The sequence below is a fragment of the Typopeltis vanoorti genome, chromosome 16, assembly GCF_054136105.1.
Source record: "Typopeltis vanoorti isolate ZY-2024b chromosome 16, IOZ_Tvanoo_1.0, whole genome shotgun sequence".
Lineage (NCBI taxonomy): Eukaryota > Metazoa > Arthropoda > Arachnida > Uropygi > Thelyphonidae > Typopeltis > Typopeltis vanoorti.
This window is the reverse complement of record NC_143564.1, coordinates 100359339-100376435: the sequence shown is the minus strand read 5'-3', so window position 1 is coordinate 100376435 and position 17097 is coordinate 100359339. Positions and strand designations below refer to the sequence as shown.

Here is a 17097-nt window from a genome sequence, read left to right as displayed (position 1 = left end):
CCAGGAATGTGTTAGCAGAGCTAATCTCAGGTGGTATGGTCACTTAAACAGAATGGGCGAGGAAAGATTAGCAAAACAAGTGTTCTCTGCCAGGTTGGCAGCAAAAGGACCTAGAGGAAGACCAAGATATAGGTGGATTGATACTGTACAAAGTGCTTTAGACGATAGAAATATAAGATCTGATAATGTTGGAGTCTTGACAAGTAACAGACTGATTTGGAGGAAAATTGTAGATAGGAAATTAATAATGATGTAATTTTTTCATGTATTACTATCATATCCTGTACACCCCTTGAGGGTACATGGCAGGAATTTCATGATGATGATGACCATCTTCCTGTACTTCTTTCAATTCTAACTGTTGACTTACAACTCAAATAAAGACTTAAGTATTGCTTGATATAATGCCCCATTGACACCATATAACTGTAGCGTATTGAATAGCTTCTGCCTTGACACCTTGTCATATGCCTTTTCTAGATCAACAAAACTCAAATACAGATCTCTGTTATATTCCCATAATTTTTCAACTATTTGTCATCAAGTGATTTGATCCTGACAGCCTGTATTTGGCCTGAATTCAGCTTGTTCTTCACGAAGCTGTTCTTCCACAATTCTTCTCAACCGCTTCTCAAGTATACTTGCATAGATCTTACCAGGCACACTCAGCAGGGAAATACCTCTGTAATTCTCATATTCAGTTTTATTTCCCTTTTTATATATGGGTACTATAAGAGCTCTACTCCAATCACCAGGAATTCGTCCCTCTGTCCAGGCTTTCTGAACTATGCAGTGCAGCCACTGTAAGACCTTTATACCACCATACTTCAGCATTTCTGGTTGAATATCATCTACTCCTGCTGCCTTTCCACATTTCGAGCCTTTGATGCCTTTTTCTACTTCAAGTATGGATATGTATTCCTGACTGCTTGTTGACTGTTTTTTATCACTGTGCTATTACAGCTTGTTTCGTTTAGCAATTTTTCAAAGTAATTACTCCATACTTCAAGGATATCTTTTTCTCGCGTTTTCATGTCATCTTTATCATCTCTAACTCCTTTTACAGCACTCTTTCCACCATTTCTAAGCTTCTTCAATAATCTTCAGAATATCTTACCACCTTCTTGATATTTATTTTCTATGTTCCTGCCAAAGTTCTCCCATGACTTTTGATCAGCTACTTTTACACAGTGTTTAGCTTTCTTACATTTGTCTCTGTATTCTCTAAGACCACAAGCGGACTTATTTGCCAGGAACTTTTGATATGCTTTCTTCTTTTCCTTCACTGCCTCTTTAACTTGCTGTGTCCACCATGGAGTTCTGATTTTTCTATCCTTGCAACCTCACCACATGCCTCTCTGGCTGAATCAATCAGGGTTTCCTTCAAGGCTTGCCACTGAATCTCCAAAGTTTGGTTCCTATTCTCAAACTGTTTCATTTTTTCTTCAATAATATTCATGTATTTTAGTCTACAGTTCACATCTGAGAGCTGTCAAATTTTATTCGCTTTAACACTTTCTTACATGTTATTCTTTTCAATATGAAATTCAATTTTGTACTGCTCAAGACTAAATAGTTTCAATTTCAAATCCTCTGTACATGCTGGTGTCCTGCACCAGGAAGAAAACATCACTATCAATAATAACATAGTCAATGAGACTTTTTCTTATTTCTTGCCTCTTCTCTCCATGTGAATTTGTGCACATTTTTATGTTGGAACATGGTGTTAGTAATAACCAGTCCATGTCCTGAGCAGAAATACAACAAATATTTGCCATTATTATTAGCTTTGCTCTTTTCTCCAAATTTTCCCAAAATATTTTTGTATGTCTTACAATCATTTCCTACTCTGCAATTTAGATCTCCAACAAGGAAAAATGTTTCCTTTTTCATTGTGTCAGTTGCTTTCTTTAAAGCCTCAAAAAATTCCTCCAATTCTACCTTATAGCAGAACCTTCTGTGGGACCATAGGCACAAATAAGTCTCATTGTCCAGTTCCCCATTCTGATATTTGCCCACATCACTCTACTTGAGACAGCCTGCCATTCAAGAAGATTAGCCTCGTATTTAATGTTGAATACTATAGCTAATCCTTCTTTTCCTTTGCTGTCACAATAAATTTAGTTTAATCCTTTATCCAAGTGTGAGTAAACAAAGTTTGCGACTGAAGTATCTTCAGGACTGAGGCAACTCGTAGTAAAGGTGGACCAAGAACTCATCACTCCTTGTCTCAGTATCTCCCATAATGCAAAGCACATTTCCTTGAGGGACATGTATAGTTCACCCACCATTTGTAGGTCCCTGCTTCGCGTCTTTCCAAGAATAGTCGATTCATGCTGAAGGGGAGAAAGAAATGAAGGACTTTCGAATTGGTCGCCAACACGCGAAATTACGTGCTTTATAGGTAAAAATTTCCAATTGTTATACAAGCAACATAGTTAACTACAATAATCATAAAAGAGAAGTTAATTTTCCGACCGGTAATAATAAACAACTCATCCCACAATACGGACTGATTACCCTATTATCGGAATGGGGTTCTCCTTTTTCTGAGATGCACAGAAGTGTCGAGGGACCTCTAATCGGTGGGTGAACTATATAATGTTATGCATTAAGGGAAGGGCCACTACTCAGACTGGTTTCGACCTTTATTGAATTCTCATTGGTGGGAACCAGACCAAGAAGTGGAGATACTAAGGTAGAAGCAATGGAGGTGTTATATTTACTTATACAAGTTGCACTAACTTATTATTAAATTACTCTGGATTTTCTCTATGTCTGGCTCCCACTGATGAGACCTCAATAAAGATCGAAACCGGTCTGGGTAGTGGCCCTTCCCTTAATGCATAGCATTAGACATGTCCGCAAGGAGATGTGCTTTGCTTTATGGGAGATACTGAGACAAGAAGTGATGAGAACTTGGTCCACCTTTACTACGAGTTGCCTCAGTCCTGAAGATACTTCTGGCGCAAACTTTGTTTACTTACACTTGGATAAATGATTAAACTAAATTTATTATAGTCTATCCAAGTGAAAAAATAAACTTCCAACATCTTCCTCTAAATCCAGAGTAATTTAATAATAAGATGGTACTCCTTTTGGCAACTCGTATAAGTAAATATGACCTCTCCATTCCTTCTGCCTTAGTATCACCTCTTCTGGGTCTGGCTCCCACTGACAAGACCTCAACGAAGGTCGAAACCCTTCCCTTAATGCATAGCATTCTACATGTCTACAAGGTGATATGCTTTCAATTATGGGAGATACTGAGACAAGGAGTGATGAGAGCTTGGTCCACCTTTACTACGAGTTGCCTCAGTCCTGAAGATACGTCAGGTGCAAACTTTGTTTGCTTACATTTGGATAAAGGATTAAACTAAATTTATTATAGTCTAACCAAGTGGAAAATAAACTTCCAACTTCTTTGATTGTCACTGCCTGAATATAGCATTTTGTATTTATTGCTCAGAAAGATATCACCAGGTTTTGTCTTTTTTGTGTCAGTCACCCATATTATGTCGATCTGGCTAATTCCTCAGCTAGCTCTATTTCTTTGCCATTCAGACTTCTTATGTTGATAGTACCGATCTTTGACTCTGGAGATGTTAAGATGGGGTGTGATTTCAGATTTTCAGAAGTTTGCAGTAAGGAGTACATATCAATACTTGAAGTAGAAAAGTCCATCAAACCTGAAACAGTAGCTCAAGTAGATGATATGTGACCAGAATAGATCAAATATAAAGGTATAAAATTTTACAATGGCTACATAATTCAGAAGGCCTAGTTAAAATCTTGAATTTTGACTAATTGGAGTCAAGCTCTCTCAGTACCCAATTTTAAAAAAGGGAAATAAAATGGAATTGTAGAGGAATTTCCTTACTGAGTGTTCCACATAATATTTATACTAGCATAATCCAGAAGATGCTAGGAAAAATTGTGAAAAAGAAACTTGGAGAAGAACAATACATTTTAGGCAAAGGTGAGGTTGCCAGTATTAGAATCACCATTTCACTTTAAGACAAGCATTTGAAAAATTATGGGATTTTGACAATTATCTGTATTTTGTTGTAGCTTTGATAAAGGTATCTGACAAAGTGCCAAAAGACAAGCTGTTCAAAATGCTGGTTATATGATGTAAATGGATCATTATGCAGTGAAATAAGTTAATACATGAGTTTCTGTGACTTAGCAGTTCTGTAGAAGATGGCTTTTGTTCCAACATGTATACATTAATTAATTTAACGTTTTAATTCTGTTATTTATTTATATGTACCAATTGTGAAGTTCTGATAACAACTAATATGTGGAATTAATTGTTTCTAGTCTCCTTGCTAATACCCGTGATGGGTAACAAGGTACCTTACAAAACCTCTTGGGTTTCATTTCATTAAATTTGTTATTTATATGAAAACCTGTGGTCTCAATATTGGTATTTATCTGAAAATCTGTGGTCTCAATGCTGGAAGCTGTTCACAGAGAAATAAGGTGCCTATATTAGTTGTTAAGTCAGAAGTTGGAAATGAAGGAGAAAACAGCATTAAACTTTTTATTTATCTGAACACCTGTGTCTCAATAACAGAAGCTGTCTAGAGAGAAAGAAGCTGTCTATATTTAAGTTGTTAAGTCAGAAGTTAGAAATGAAGGAGAAACAGCTAGACGGTTTCACATAAAATCAGATGTAAAATAATGGTGTACATACTCCTCTCTTATTCATCATCTATACGATGCAATTATGAAGTAGTCCTAAACCTATATCATAAAAGAGTATCACATCATCTGCTCATACAGCGGATGTCATACTCTTTAATAAATTCACTACCAGTCTGCAGGATTTCTTAACGGAATAACAACAGCAGCCATCAAAATTAGCAATCAAAGGACAAATGCTATGGAACTAGTGCAGGGAAGGAACATGGAAAACATCAACTGTATTCTGAATGGAAAACCTACAGAACAAATAAAATATTTGGTGAAGATAGCAAATTAAATATGGAAATAGACAACAGAATAACACAAGTTAGTATAAATTGATGGGTAATAAGAGAAAAATTGGTCAAGTAAATAAACTATATGTGACACTGATCAAACTAATTTTAACTTATGGATCTGATAATGGCGTGCTTAAGGGTTAAAGCTATATAACTGAGAGGAGACCTCCACATAGCCTTTAAAGGAATGTGGAGAATCGACCAGGGCTTCTGACCTAATGTCCAATCCTCACCTTCTCATAGTGCACCCTGTTGGGTATCTGCCTGGATACCGAACGAACAAGTATGGGCTGGCAATTTGGAATTTAGCCAACCAAATTGCCTTCTTATGCCTTAAACCAAAATAAAAAATGATGGTACAACATGACAAAATTTCATGCCGTCTGGGGTGTCGCCCGGTTAAACAAGGCCACCTGTTGTTTTCGCCAGGGAACTGGGCGAACAGCAAAAAGTCAGCTACTGGAACAATTCTGAAAACACACCCCAACTCAACATCACCAGAGTTAAAGATCAGTACTATCAACATAAGAAGCCTGAATGGCAAAGAAATGGAAATAGCTGAGGAATTAGATAAGTACCAGATCGACATAATAGGGGGTGACGAAACAAAAAAGAAAAAAACTGGTGAGATCTTTCTGAGAAATAAATACAAAATGTTATATTCAGGCAATGACAATCAAGGAAAAGAAGGAGTAGCCATGGTATTCAACACTAAATACGAGGCTAATCTTCTTGAATGGCAGGCAGTCTCAAGTAGAGTGATGTGGGCAAATATGAGAACGGGGAACTGGACAATGAGAATTATTTGTGCCTATGGTCCCACAGAAGGTTCCACTGAAGTAGAAGTGGAGGAATTTTTTGATGCTTTAGAGAAAGCAACTGACACAATGAAAAATGAAAAGCTGGTCCTTGTTGGGGATCTAAATAGCAGAGTAGGAAATGGTTGTCAGATATACAAAAATATTTTGGGAAAATTTGGAGAAAAGAGCAAAGCTAATAATAATAATGGCAAATACCTGTTGGATTTCTGCTCATGACATGGACTTGTTATTACTAACACCATGTTCCAGCATAAAAATGTGCAGAAATTCACATGGAGCGAAGAGGCAAAGAATAAGAAACGTCTCATTGACTATGTTATTGTCGATGGTGATGTTTTCTCTCTGGTGCAGGACACCAGAGTGTACAGAGAATTTGAAATTGGAAGTGATCGCTATTTAGTATTGAGCAGGATAAAATTGAATTTCATATTGAAAAGAATTACATGTAAGAAACTTTTAAAGCAAATAAAAGTTGACTGCTCTCAGATGTGAAAAGACTAAATTACACAAAGATTATTGAAGGAAAAATGAAAGATTTTGAGAACCGCAACCAAACCTTGAAGAAAACGCTGATTGATTCAGCCAGAGAGGCATGCGGTAAGGTTGTTTGCAAGAATAGAAAAATCAGAAATCCATGGTGAACACAGGAAGTTAAAGAAGCAGTGAAGGAAAAGAAGAATGCACATCAAAGATTCCTGGCAAATAAGTCAGCTTGTGCTCTTATAGAATATAGAGACAAATGTAAGAAAGCTAAACACTGTTTAAAACTAGCTAAACAAAAGTCATGAGGGAACTTTGGCAAGAACATAGAAAACAAATATCAAGAAGGTGGTAAGATATTCTGGGGGTTGTTGAAGAAACTTAGAAATGAAGGAAAGATTGCTGTAAAAGGAGTTAGAGATGATAAAGGTGACATGAAAACTGGAGAAAAAGATATCCTTGAAAATTGCTAAATAAAACAAGCAGTGATAGCACAGTGGTAAAAAACACTCAACAGGCACACAGTCAGGAATACATATCCATACTTGAAGTAGAAAAAGCCATCAAAGTCTTGAAATGTGAAAAGGCAGCAGGAGTACGTGATATTTGACCAGAAAGGCTTAAGTATGGTGGTATAAAAGTCTTACAGTGGCTGCACTGCATAGTTCAGAAAGCCTAGACAAAGGGACGAATTCCGGATGATTGGAGTAGAGCTCTCATAGTACCCATATATAAAAAGGGCAATAAATCTAAATGTGAAAATTAGAGGTATTTCTCTACTGTGTGTTCCTGGCAAGATTTATACAAGTATACTTGAGAAACGGTTGAGAAGAATTGTGGAAGAACAAGATGAATTCAGGCTGTCAGGATCAAATCACTTTACGACAAATTGTTGAAAAATCATGGAAATATAACAGATCTGTATTTGAGTTTTGTTGATCTAGAAAAGGCATATGACAAGGTGTCAAGGCAGAAGCTATTCAATACGCTACAGTTATATGGCGTATTCAATGGGACATTATATCAAGCAATACTTTGTATTTATTTGAGTTGTAAGTAAACATTTAGAATTGAAGGAAGTACAGGAAGGTGGTTTAATATTAAATCTGGTGTGAGACAAGGATGTACATTATCCTCTCTGTTATTCATTATCTATATGGATCACATTATGAAAGTGGTATTAAACATGATATCAAAATTGGAGATGTTAATGTCATTTCTTTGCTTTATGCGGATGATGTTATACTTCTAAATAAATCCGCTACAAGTCTGCAAGATTCTCTGACTAAATTGAATAGCTGTTGTAATAGATATGGTATGAAGGTCAGCAATAAAAAGACAAAGACAATGAAAATAGGCAGAATCATTGAAAATGTCAACTGTGTTGTGAATGGAGAACCTGTGGAACAAGTAAAACATTTCAGCTACTTAGGCACGATTTTTACTGAAGACAATAAATTAAATATAGAAATAGACAACAGAATCAGCAAAGCTGGTATGGTGGGAAGTCAACTGAATAAATTCATATGGAATAAGAGAGAAATTAGTCAGAATACTAAATTAGCTGTATACAAGACAGTGTTCAAACCAGTTTTAACTTATGGATCTGAGAGCTGGGTCAGAAGTAACACACTTGACCAAAGACTAGAGACCGCAGATATGAGACTCCTGAGAAAGATTAGATGGGTGAACAGATGGCATCAATGGCAACATTATATTAATAATGAGGATATTAGGAAAGAACTTCTTGATATTGTCAGCATCCAGGAATGTGTTAGCAGAGCTAATCTCGGGTGATATGGTCACTTAAATAGAATGGGCGAGGAAAGATTAGCAAAACAAGTGTTCTCTACCAGGGTGGCAGGAAAATGACCCAGAGGAAGTCCAAGGTATAGGTGGATTGATAGTGTACAAAGTGCCTTAGATGATAAAAATATAAGATCTGATAATGCTGGAGTCTTGACAAGTAATAGACTGATTTGGAGGAAAATTGTAGATAGGAAGTTAGTAATGATGTAAATTTTTCATGTAGTACTATCATATCCTGTACACCCTTTGAGGGTACATGGCAGGAATTTGATGATGATAATGATGGATCTGATAATGAACTGGGTTAGAAGTAAAGTAGTTGATCAAAGCCTAGAGAACACAAAAGTAAGACAATTGATCAACATATTAGAAATGAAGATATTAAGAAAGATCTTGACATTGTTAGTATTCAAGAATGTGTGAAAAAAGCTTCAAAATGCTAGTTATAAATGTAAATAGATGTAAATGGATCATTATGCAGAGAAATAAGTTAATACCTAAGTTTCTGTGGTTTAGCAAATGTCATTTTGGCATCAAACATCGATGTGATACCAAGATGACATGAAAATTGTCTCAAGGAAAAACCAAGATCTTGGTAGACTGATACAGTTATAAGTATCACAGAAGACCAAAATATATATTTTGACAATTTGGAATGTTAGTAGATTAACCTGGAGGCAAATTGTCAACATATAATAGTATCATAGTATACTATAATATCCCTCCCTCCCCCAAAGTTCATATCTGAAATCTGATGGTGTTAAAGTGAGTTCAGTGTGGCGGTACATGATACAGTGAAAGAACTTTTACAGTATATGAAAAATATGATGAAACTCTGCTGATATCACATGAATTTATTTCTGATATAGGGAATTATTTTTTCATGTCATGAATAAGAAACATATCTGTTAATGACATAAAACAGAAATATCATTTAAACAGTTACCTGAAACATGAACTGAACTAGATTCTTTATTCAGCATCATTTCCCATTCTAGCCAAACATATTCTTCACCAGCTAATCTTTCCTCATTATTATTCTCCTTTTTCTGAATAATTTCACAATGCCAAAACCTAAAATATACAAAAAACATTCTTCAGTGGTGATATGTTTAATTTACAAGCTATAATATTCATATTTCCAACTATATTATATCAAAATATATAGAAACAAATTATACATAGAAGTAATTTGAGACTGAATGTTTATATTGATTAAATATTAAAAGTAATGATGCACTGAATGTTCAGTTTCGCTTCAGTATTTGGCCAATTTGGAGTGTTTTTTCAGAGATTCGGCTTTGTCTGAATTAGTGGAAAGATTTGTTATTCGGCTGGCCAAAGCAGAAAAATTCCTGTTACATACATCATAACAAATGAAACCAATTGGGAAAAGATTCCCCTTATTTTGCACAACCATTCAAATGAGCAAACCTATTCTGCAATACAATTTCTCAGACAATTTCTTTAAGCACTAGCTACTAGCTGATTCCTTGAAAGATCCACTGTTTTTTCAGAAATCAGAAATATACATAAAGAAACCAGACATATGCTACTCCAAATAATGCTGAAACATTCATTTTCCTGCATTATAATCAAAATAATGCATTTTGATTATTAATTCCATAATTATTCTCTATTTCATAATTTAAAATAAGTTCCCTTAATATTTTTGTGATTTGAAGAAATAGGTGCAATGTTTTTTTTTTGATTTTTATACTGTATTGTTTTTTAAAATACAATTCAAAGTGTGTGTGTGTGTGTGTATATATATATTTTTTTTTCCCGCATTTATTTCTATGTGGTCAAATGTTTTGAACAAAAAAAATATATACACTCATTAAAAACTTATTTCAATTTTCATTGTGTATATTTTTTTCATTTTTTTCAAAAAAATGCTTATAAAATTTAATTCAGTATGCTTTGGCCAAATTTCAAACCAAATATTTGTATTCAGTTCATTGCATCCCAAATTAATGCAGTTTTGATATCAAAAAAGTATAAAGCAATTCATGCCCAACATCATTTACTCTTGCATCACAAGATGATATCAGCAAGGACAACAAACGTATGCCTTTTGTCTTCTCTATCATATTTGTTGAGCAAAGATTTTTAACAAATTAGAGAAATGAATTTTCTTTCCTCATGTATGCTCTTTTCTGTTTTTATCTTTGTTCTTATAATTAAATTCTTCTATTGTTTTCCTATTAATCATATTTGTGCAACTATCCCAATTCCTATTCTTAGCATTTCCAGTTCTTTACCAACATATTAATAAACACCACAAGCTCTTTACATTGACTCACACCAAAAAATCTTAAAAAACTTCTCCATTTCCACTCTGTATCCAATTCAAACAGCATTGAGAGAGGCCTCATCTTTCTTCTTTACCAGAAAATGTTATTCCGCCACCCCATTATATTCAATTATTATACAATATCTCTATGGATTCTCGAGACACACCATGGGAGACCTACACTAACATTTATACACACAAATCTTATCATACCTCTTTTCTAAATAACCTAGGAAATTGAAACAATTCTGGTCTTGCAGACCATGCTCTGGATACTCGCCACAGAATACGGTGGAAGAAAGCAACAATAATACACCGGAGCAAATATAAATTCGAAAGATTATTTATGGAATCAGCCTCTGCCATAAGAAACTCTCCAAACCTCAACAAATTTGGTTGTATGCGACTGCCAAAAATTTGGGAGGCATACATCAGCAGACCTTCAGCCCAACAGCCAAGAACGCCTACTTAGCCCGCCAGAGGGCACCTTCAGGACTCCTAGGAGAACGATAGCTTCATATCTTCATTCTCAGTTACTGTATTGTTATTGCCTGTGTGCACCTGCCTTTTTGTAAGTTCCTTTAGAAAATGGCAATGTGACATTGCCGAAATATCGGAAATATCTATTAAAGTATAATTTAATTTATATTCGGATCTACGTTGTTTCAATTCCCTAAGTTATTTAGAAATGCATAACCAACGTATAAGCCTATCTACAAGAATCAACTTATCATACCTCTCCTCCCTCATTCAGGGCAATCAGAACTACAGTATTTGCTGGCATATAAGACGGACTGGCCTATAAGATGCAGCCCCTTTTTTGTACACATTTTTTAGGGAAAAAACTTTATCACTGAATATTATGAATTTATAGTATTTCAAATATAAAGTAACAGTAGGTCTACTTTCAACAATACCTAATCTAACTAGGAAAGAGTTCCATTTGATATTTTTGTTTTAGTCCATACACATAGCTGGTTTATCTATTTCTATATTTAATTTAGCAACTTCAGTAAAAATCGTGCCTAAATAGCTGAAATGTTTTATTGTTCCACAGGTTCTCCATTCACACTGCAGTTGACATTTTCAATGATTCTGCCTATTTTCATTGTCTTTGTCTTTTTATTGCTGACCTTCATACCATATCTATTACAACAGTTATTCAATTTAGTCAGAGAATCTTGCAGACTTGTAGCGGATTTATTTAGAAGTATAACATCATCCGCATAAAGCAAAGAGCTGACATTAACATCTCCAATTTTGATATCATGTTTAATATAACTTTCCTTCATAATGTGATCCATATAGATAATGAATAACAGAGGGGATAATTTACATCCTTGTCTCACACCAGATTTAACATTAAACCATCTTCCTGTACTTCCTTCAATTCTAACTGCTGACTTACAACTCAAATAAACACTAAGTATTGCTTGATATAATGCTCCATTGACACCATATAACTACAGCGTATTGAATAGCTTCTCTCTTGGCACCTTGTCATATGCCTTTTCCAAATCGACAAAACTTAAATACAGATCTTTGTTATATTCCCATGCTTTCTCGACTATTTGTCGTAAAGTGAAGATCTGATCCTGACAGCCTCTATTTGGCCTGAATCCGGCTTGTTCTTCACCAAGCTTTTCTTCCACAATTCTTCTCAACCGTTTCTCAAGTATACTTGCATAGATCTTGCCAGGAACACTGAGTAGAGAAATACCTTTGTAATTCTCACATTGTTTTATTTCCCTTTTTATATACGGGTACTATGAGAGCTCTACTCCAATCACCAGGAATTCGTCCCTCTGTCCAGGCTCTCTGAACTATGCAGTGCAGCCACTGTAAGACTCTTATACCACCATACTTCAGCATTTCTGGTCGAATATCATCTACTCCTGCTGCCTTTCCACATTTCAAGCCTTTGATGGCTTTTTCTACTTCAAGTATGGATATGTATTCCTGACCGCATGCCTGGTCAGTGTTTTTTTACCACTGTACTGTCATCACTGCTTGCTTCATTTAGCAGTTTTTCAAAGTAATTACCCCATACTTCAAGGATATCTTTTTCTCCCGTTTTCATGTCACCTTTATCATCTCTAACTCCTTTTACAGCACTCTTTCCTCCATTTCTAAGCTTCTTCAACAACCTCAGAAAATCTTACTACCTTCTTGATATTTATTTTCTATATTCTTGCCAAAGTCCTCCCATGACTTTTGTTTAGCTAGTTTTACACAGTGTTTAGCATTCTTGCATTTGTCTCTATATTCTCTAAGAGCACAAGCTGACTTATTTGACAGGAACTTTTGATATGCTTTCTTCTTTTCCTTCACTGCCTCTTTAACTTCCTGTTTCCACCAGGGAGTTCTGATTTTTTTATCCATACAGACAACCTCACCACATGCCTCTCTTGCAGAATCAATCAATGTTTTCTTCAGAGTTTGCCACTGAATCTCCAAGGTTTGATTCCTGTTCTCAAACTCTTATTTTTTTCTTCAATAATCTTTGTGTATTTTAGTCTACAGTTCACATCTGAGAGCTGTTCAACTTTTATTCGCTTTAACACTTTCTTACATGTTATTCTTTCCAATATGAAATTCAATTTTATCCTGCTCAACACTAAATAGTGATCACTTCCAATTTCAAATCCTCTGTACACTCTGGTGTCCTGCACCAGGGAGAAAATATCACTATCAACAATAACATAATCAATGAGACTTTTCTTATTCCTAGCCTCTTCTCTCCATGTGAATTTGTGCACATTTTTATGTTGGCACATGGTGTTAGTAATAACCAGTCCATGTCTTGAGTAGAAATCCAACAGATATTTGCCATTATTATTAGATTTGCTCTTTTCTCCAAATTTTCCCAAAATATCTTTGTATGTCTGACAATCATTTCCTACTCTGCTATTTAGATCCCCAACAAGGACCAACTTTTCCTTTTTCATTGTGTCAGTTGCTTTTTCTAAAGCCTCAAAAAATTCCTCCACTTCTACCTTAGTAGAACCTTCTGTGGGACCATAGGCACCAATAAGTCTCATTGTCCAGTTCCCCATTCTCATATTTGCCCACATTACTCTACTTGAGACTGATTGCCATTCAAGAAGATTAGCCTCGTATTTTGTGTTGAATACTATGGCTTCTCCTTCTTTTCCTTGATTGTCATTGCCTGAATATAACATTTTGTATTTATTGCTCAGAAAGATCTCACCAGTTGTGGTCTTTTTTGTTTCAGTCACCCCTATTATGTTGCTCTGGTATTTATCTAATTCCTCAGCTAGCTCCATTTCTTTGCCATTCAGGCTTCTTACGTTGATAGTACTGATCTTTAACTCTGGTGATGTTGAGTTGAGGTTTGCTTTCAGATTTGTTCCAGTAGTTGACTTTTCGCTGTTTGCCCTGGTTCCCTGGAGAAAACAATGGGGGCCTTGTTTAACCGGGTGACGCCCCAGCCAGCATGAAATTTTGTCATGTTGTACCATCATTTTTTATTCTGGTTTAACCAATAAGAATACAATTTGGTCGGCTAAATCCCAAATTGCCAGCCCATCCTCGTTCGTTCAGTATCCAAGTAGATACCCAACAGGGTGCACCACGAGAAGGTGAGGATTGGACATTAGGTCAGAAGCCCTGGTCGGTTCTCCACATTCCTTTAAAGGCTATGTGGAGGTCTCCTCTCAGTTATATAGCTTTGACCCTTAAGCACCCCTTCCCCAGATAACTCTATTGTTGATAATCTCTGACTGAAGATTTTTTTTTTGATGATGATGATTGTAAATGAACGTTTTCATATATAAGAATAGTTTCAGCCATATGGTGAGTGCAGATATTTCTATTGTACCAGATAATTCTATTGTTGATAATCTCTGACTGAAGATTTTTCTATTGCTCCTATAATTCTAAATCACTTTGGCCACTCTTAATTCATATTACTGAAGGCTTTCCTATAGGCCAAACCACCCAAAACAGTAAAATAGCCTATGTTTAATGACTTTAATATAGCAAACTACTAAACCAGCTCCCATTTTAACATTTCCGCTGAAAGCCAGAGAAGATTCCAAATATACAGTTGAATGCTGCTGCTAGAGACCAGGGAAATGGAAAGAATATGGGGATAGTATGAATTTCAAATAGGATCAATAAGTTTGGTGGGGGGGGGGGAATTATTATAGAGGATTTCATCTATGGGAACATAGATTGGAAGGAGGAGAGGACACATGGGAGGAAGGAAATGGAATTTATGCAGTTACTAAGTAATAATCACCTGAGATAGCATGTGATGGAATATAATTAGGGGTCTGAGAGTGCTAGATCTAGTAATTGCATCTGAGAATTTGTCTATAACTAATATGCCATGTTGCCAACTGGTGAGACTGATCATATAGTCTTAAACTGGGAGGTGGCTAAATGTGTGGAATTTTCAGTTAAGACAGGGTATATGTGGAATTACAGGGCTGGAAAGTATGACAAGCTTAGGAGATTGTTTGGATCAGTGCCATGGCATGTAAAACTACAAGAGATGGATGTTGACAGTGCATGGGAAATAGTAAAGGAGTGTTTGAGGAAAGTAATGGCAGACTACATATCTAAAGTCAGGAGAGTAATTTAAGTGGGAGTTAAATGGGTCAATTTTGATCATTAAGCTAGAGCTATAAAAAAATAAAAAATTGTGGAGGGAATTCAAGGAGAAAAGTGACAAGCACAGATCAGTACAAAGCACTGGTCAGAAGGGTAAAAAAAAGTGTGGTAAAAAAAAAAGAAGTAAAAGCAGAATATGAAAGGAAATTATCGCTGTAGGCCAAAGATAATCCCAACCAGTTCTTTTGATATGCTGCAAGTAAAAGAAAGAATGTTTATGGCAGAATGTTTTTAATGGATGCAATGGTAGAGCGGTAACCCAAATCAGTTGAAATAGTACACTTACTGAGTGAACACTTGGCAAGAGTATATCATTCAGGTGGAGATATTGCAGTGATGAGAGGGCTTATATGGAAATTGAGGTAAATGAAATGGAGGTGCACAGCATATTACAGAATCTTGGTGCGAAAACAGATATGGGATTAGATGGTATATCAGCTCGAGTTTTATATGAAGGCACTAGGGGAACTGTCAGTGCCCTTGACCACACTGTTTAATCTAAGTCTCAGTGCTCGGTGAGTCCCAAAGGAGTGGAAAGAGGGGAAAATAGTTTTATTACATAAAGGAAGTTCCAAGACTGATGTAGCAAATTACTGACTGATCAGCACATCAGCAGTTGTTGTCAAGGTACTGGAGAAGTTGGTCAAGAGTAAAATAGGAATAGATAGATGGAAATAGGATGCTGTATGGGGAGCAACATGGCTTTATGAAGGGTAGGTCATACTCAGGTTTTATAATATAGCGACTGCTGAGTTGGATAAAAGCAATGGGCTTACAGTGATACTGCTGGACTTTGCAAAAGCCTTTGACAGGATACCATATGGAATTCAAATCAATGAACTGAAGTACATAGGGATGGATATAGGGTTGGCGAGGTGGATAACAGGGTGGTTGGCAGACAGACATCAGAGAGTAGTTTATTCAGGAGTAGAACTAGAACAGTGGTTCCCCAACTTATTTGGCTTACTGCCCACTTTTTCCCCAAAAAATTATTCCCCCCCCCAAAAAAAAAAACTACTTTCTAAGACCTGACCAGCTCTACCTAATACACATAAAAGAAAATCATATGAAAATCAGATCAGCAGTTCTCGAGTTTTAAGCGAACAAACAGATAGATACAGAAACAAATTTGAAATTTTATTATGCATCTAGTACAGATTTTTGAAGTTTGGAAATAAGACATGTTAGAACTGAAATTTTAAAATTATTTATTGAAATCAACAAAAAATATAAATTACACAAGTTGGAGCTGAAAATTTAATCTTCTTCTTCTGCAGCTTCTCCCACTTAAGTGGGGTCACTATTGATAATGGCCGCCCACGCTTCCGCCTTCCTTGCACATCCATCTGCATGACCCTTCTTCCCACATATTCGTCCTCCCTCCTCATCACATGACCAAACCATCTCAACCTTGCCTCCTGTATTTTCGCTCCTAAGTTCGTAACTTTCACTGTTCCCCTGACAGTCATTTCTCAGATGATCCTTTCTGGTCACACCGCACATCCAGCTAAGCATTCTCATCTCTGCTACTTCCATCCTGCTGATGTTATTTTTCCTCAGGGCCACAGTTTCTATAGCATATGTCATAGCTGGCCTCACTACTGTCCTATAAATTTTGCCTTTCATATTAATCGGCACCCTCTTATTGCATAACACTCCAGCCATCTCCCTCCAGTTCCTCCAACCCACTTGTATCCTGCATCCCACTTCCTTCTCAGCTCCTCCATCTTCTTCCACTGTTGAACCTAAGTATCTAAAGTCTCTCACCTTCCTGATGACATTTCCTTCCAGCTCCATATCTGTCTCCTGGCCGCCGCCCACTGTGCAACACATATACTCTGTCTTACTTCTGCTCAGTTTCATACCTCTCTCTTCTAGTACTTTTCTCCATCTTTCCAGTTTAGTTCCCGCTTCTTCTCTTGAATCTGCACACAGCAAGATATCATCTACATACAACGTTGTCCAAGGCGCATCTTCTCTCACCTCCTCTGTTACCACCTCCATTACAATATTAAACAGAAATGGACTTAATGCTGACCCTCGATGCAAGCCAACTGTTACTTGA

The 17097-nt window shown here is 36.2% G+C and overlaps 1 protein-coding gene across 4 annotated transcripts in view; it reads right to left on the bottom strand.

Annotated features, from left to right (window-relative positions):
- Rbcn-3A (rabconnectin-3 alpha) overlaps positions 1-17097 on the bottom strand; it is a 984230-nt gene that overhangs the window by 665496 nt on the left and 301637 nt on the right. For all 4 annotated transcript variants that reach the window (XR_016549602.1, XM_090406519.1, XM_090406521.1 and 1 more), the window contains exon 21: positions 9045-9172. Coding sequence is in view for 3 of the 4 variants with exons in the window: in XM_090406519.1 (XP_090262645.1) it covers positions 9045-9172 (128 nt within the window). In the remaining variant the exon portion in view is untranslated. The remainder of the gene's footprint in view (positions 1-9044; positions 9173-17097) is intronic.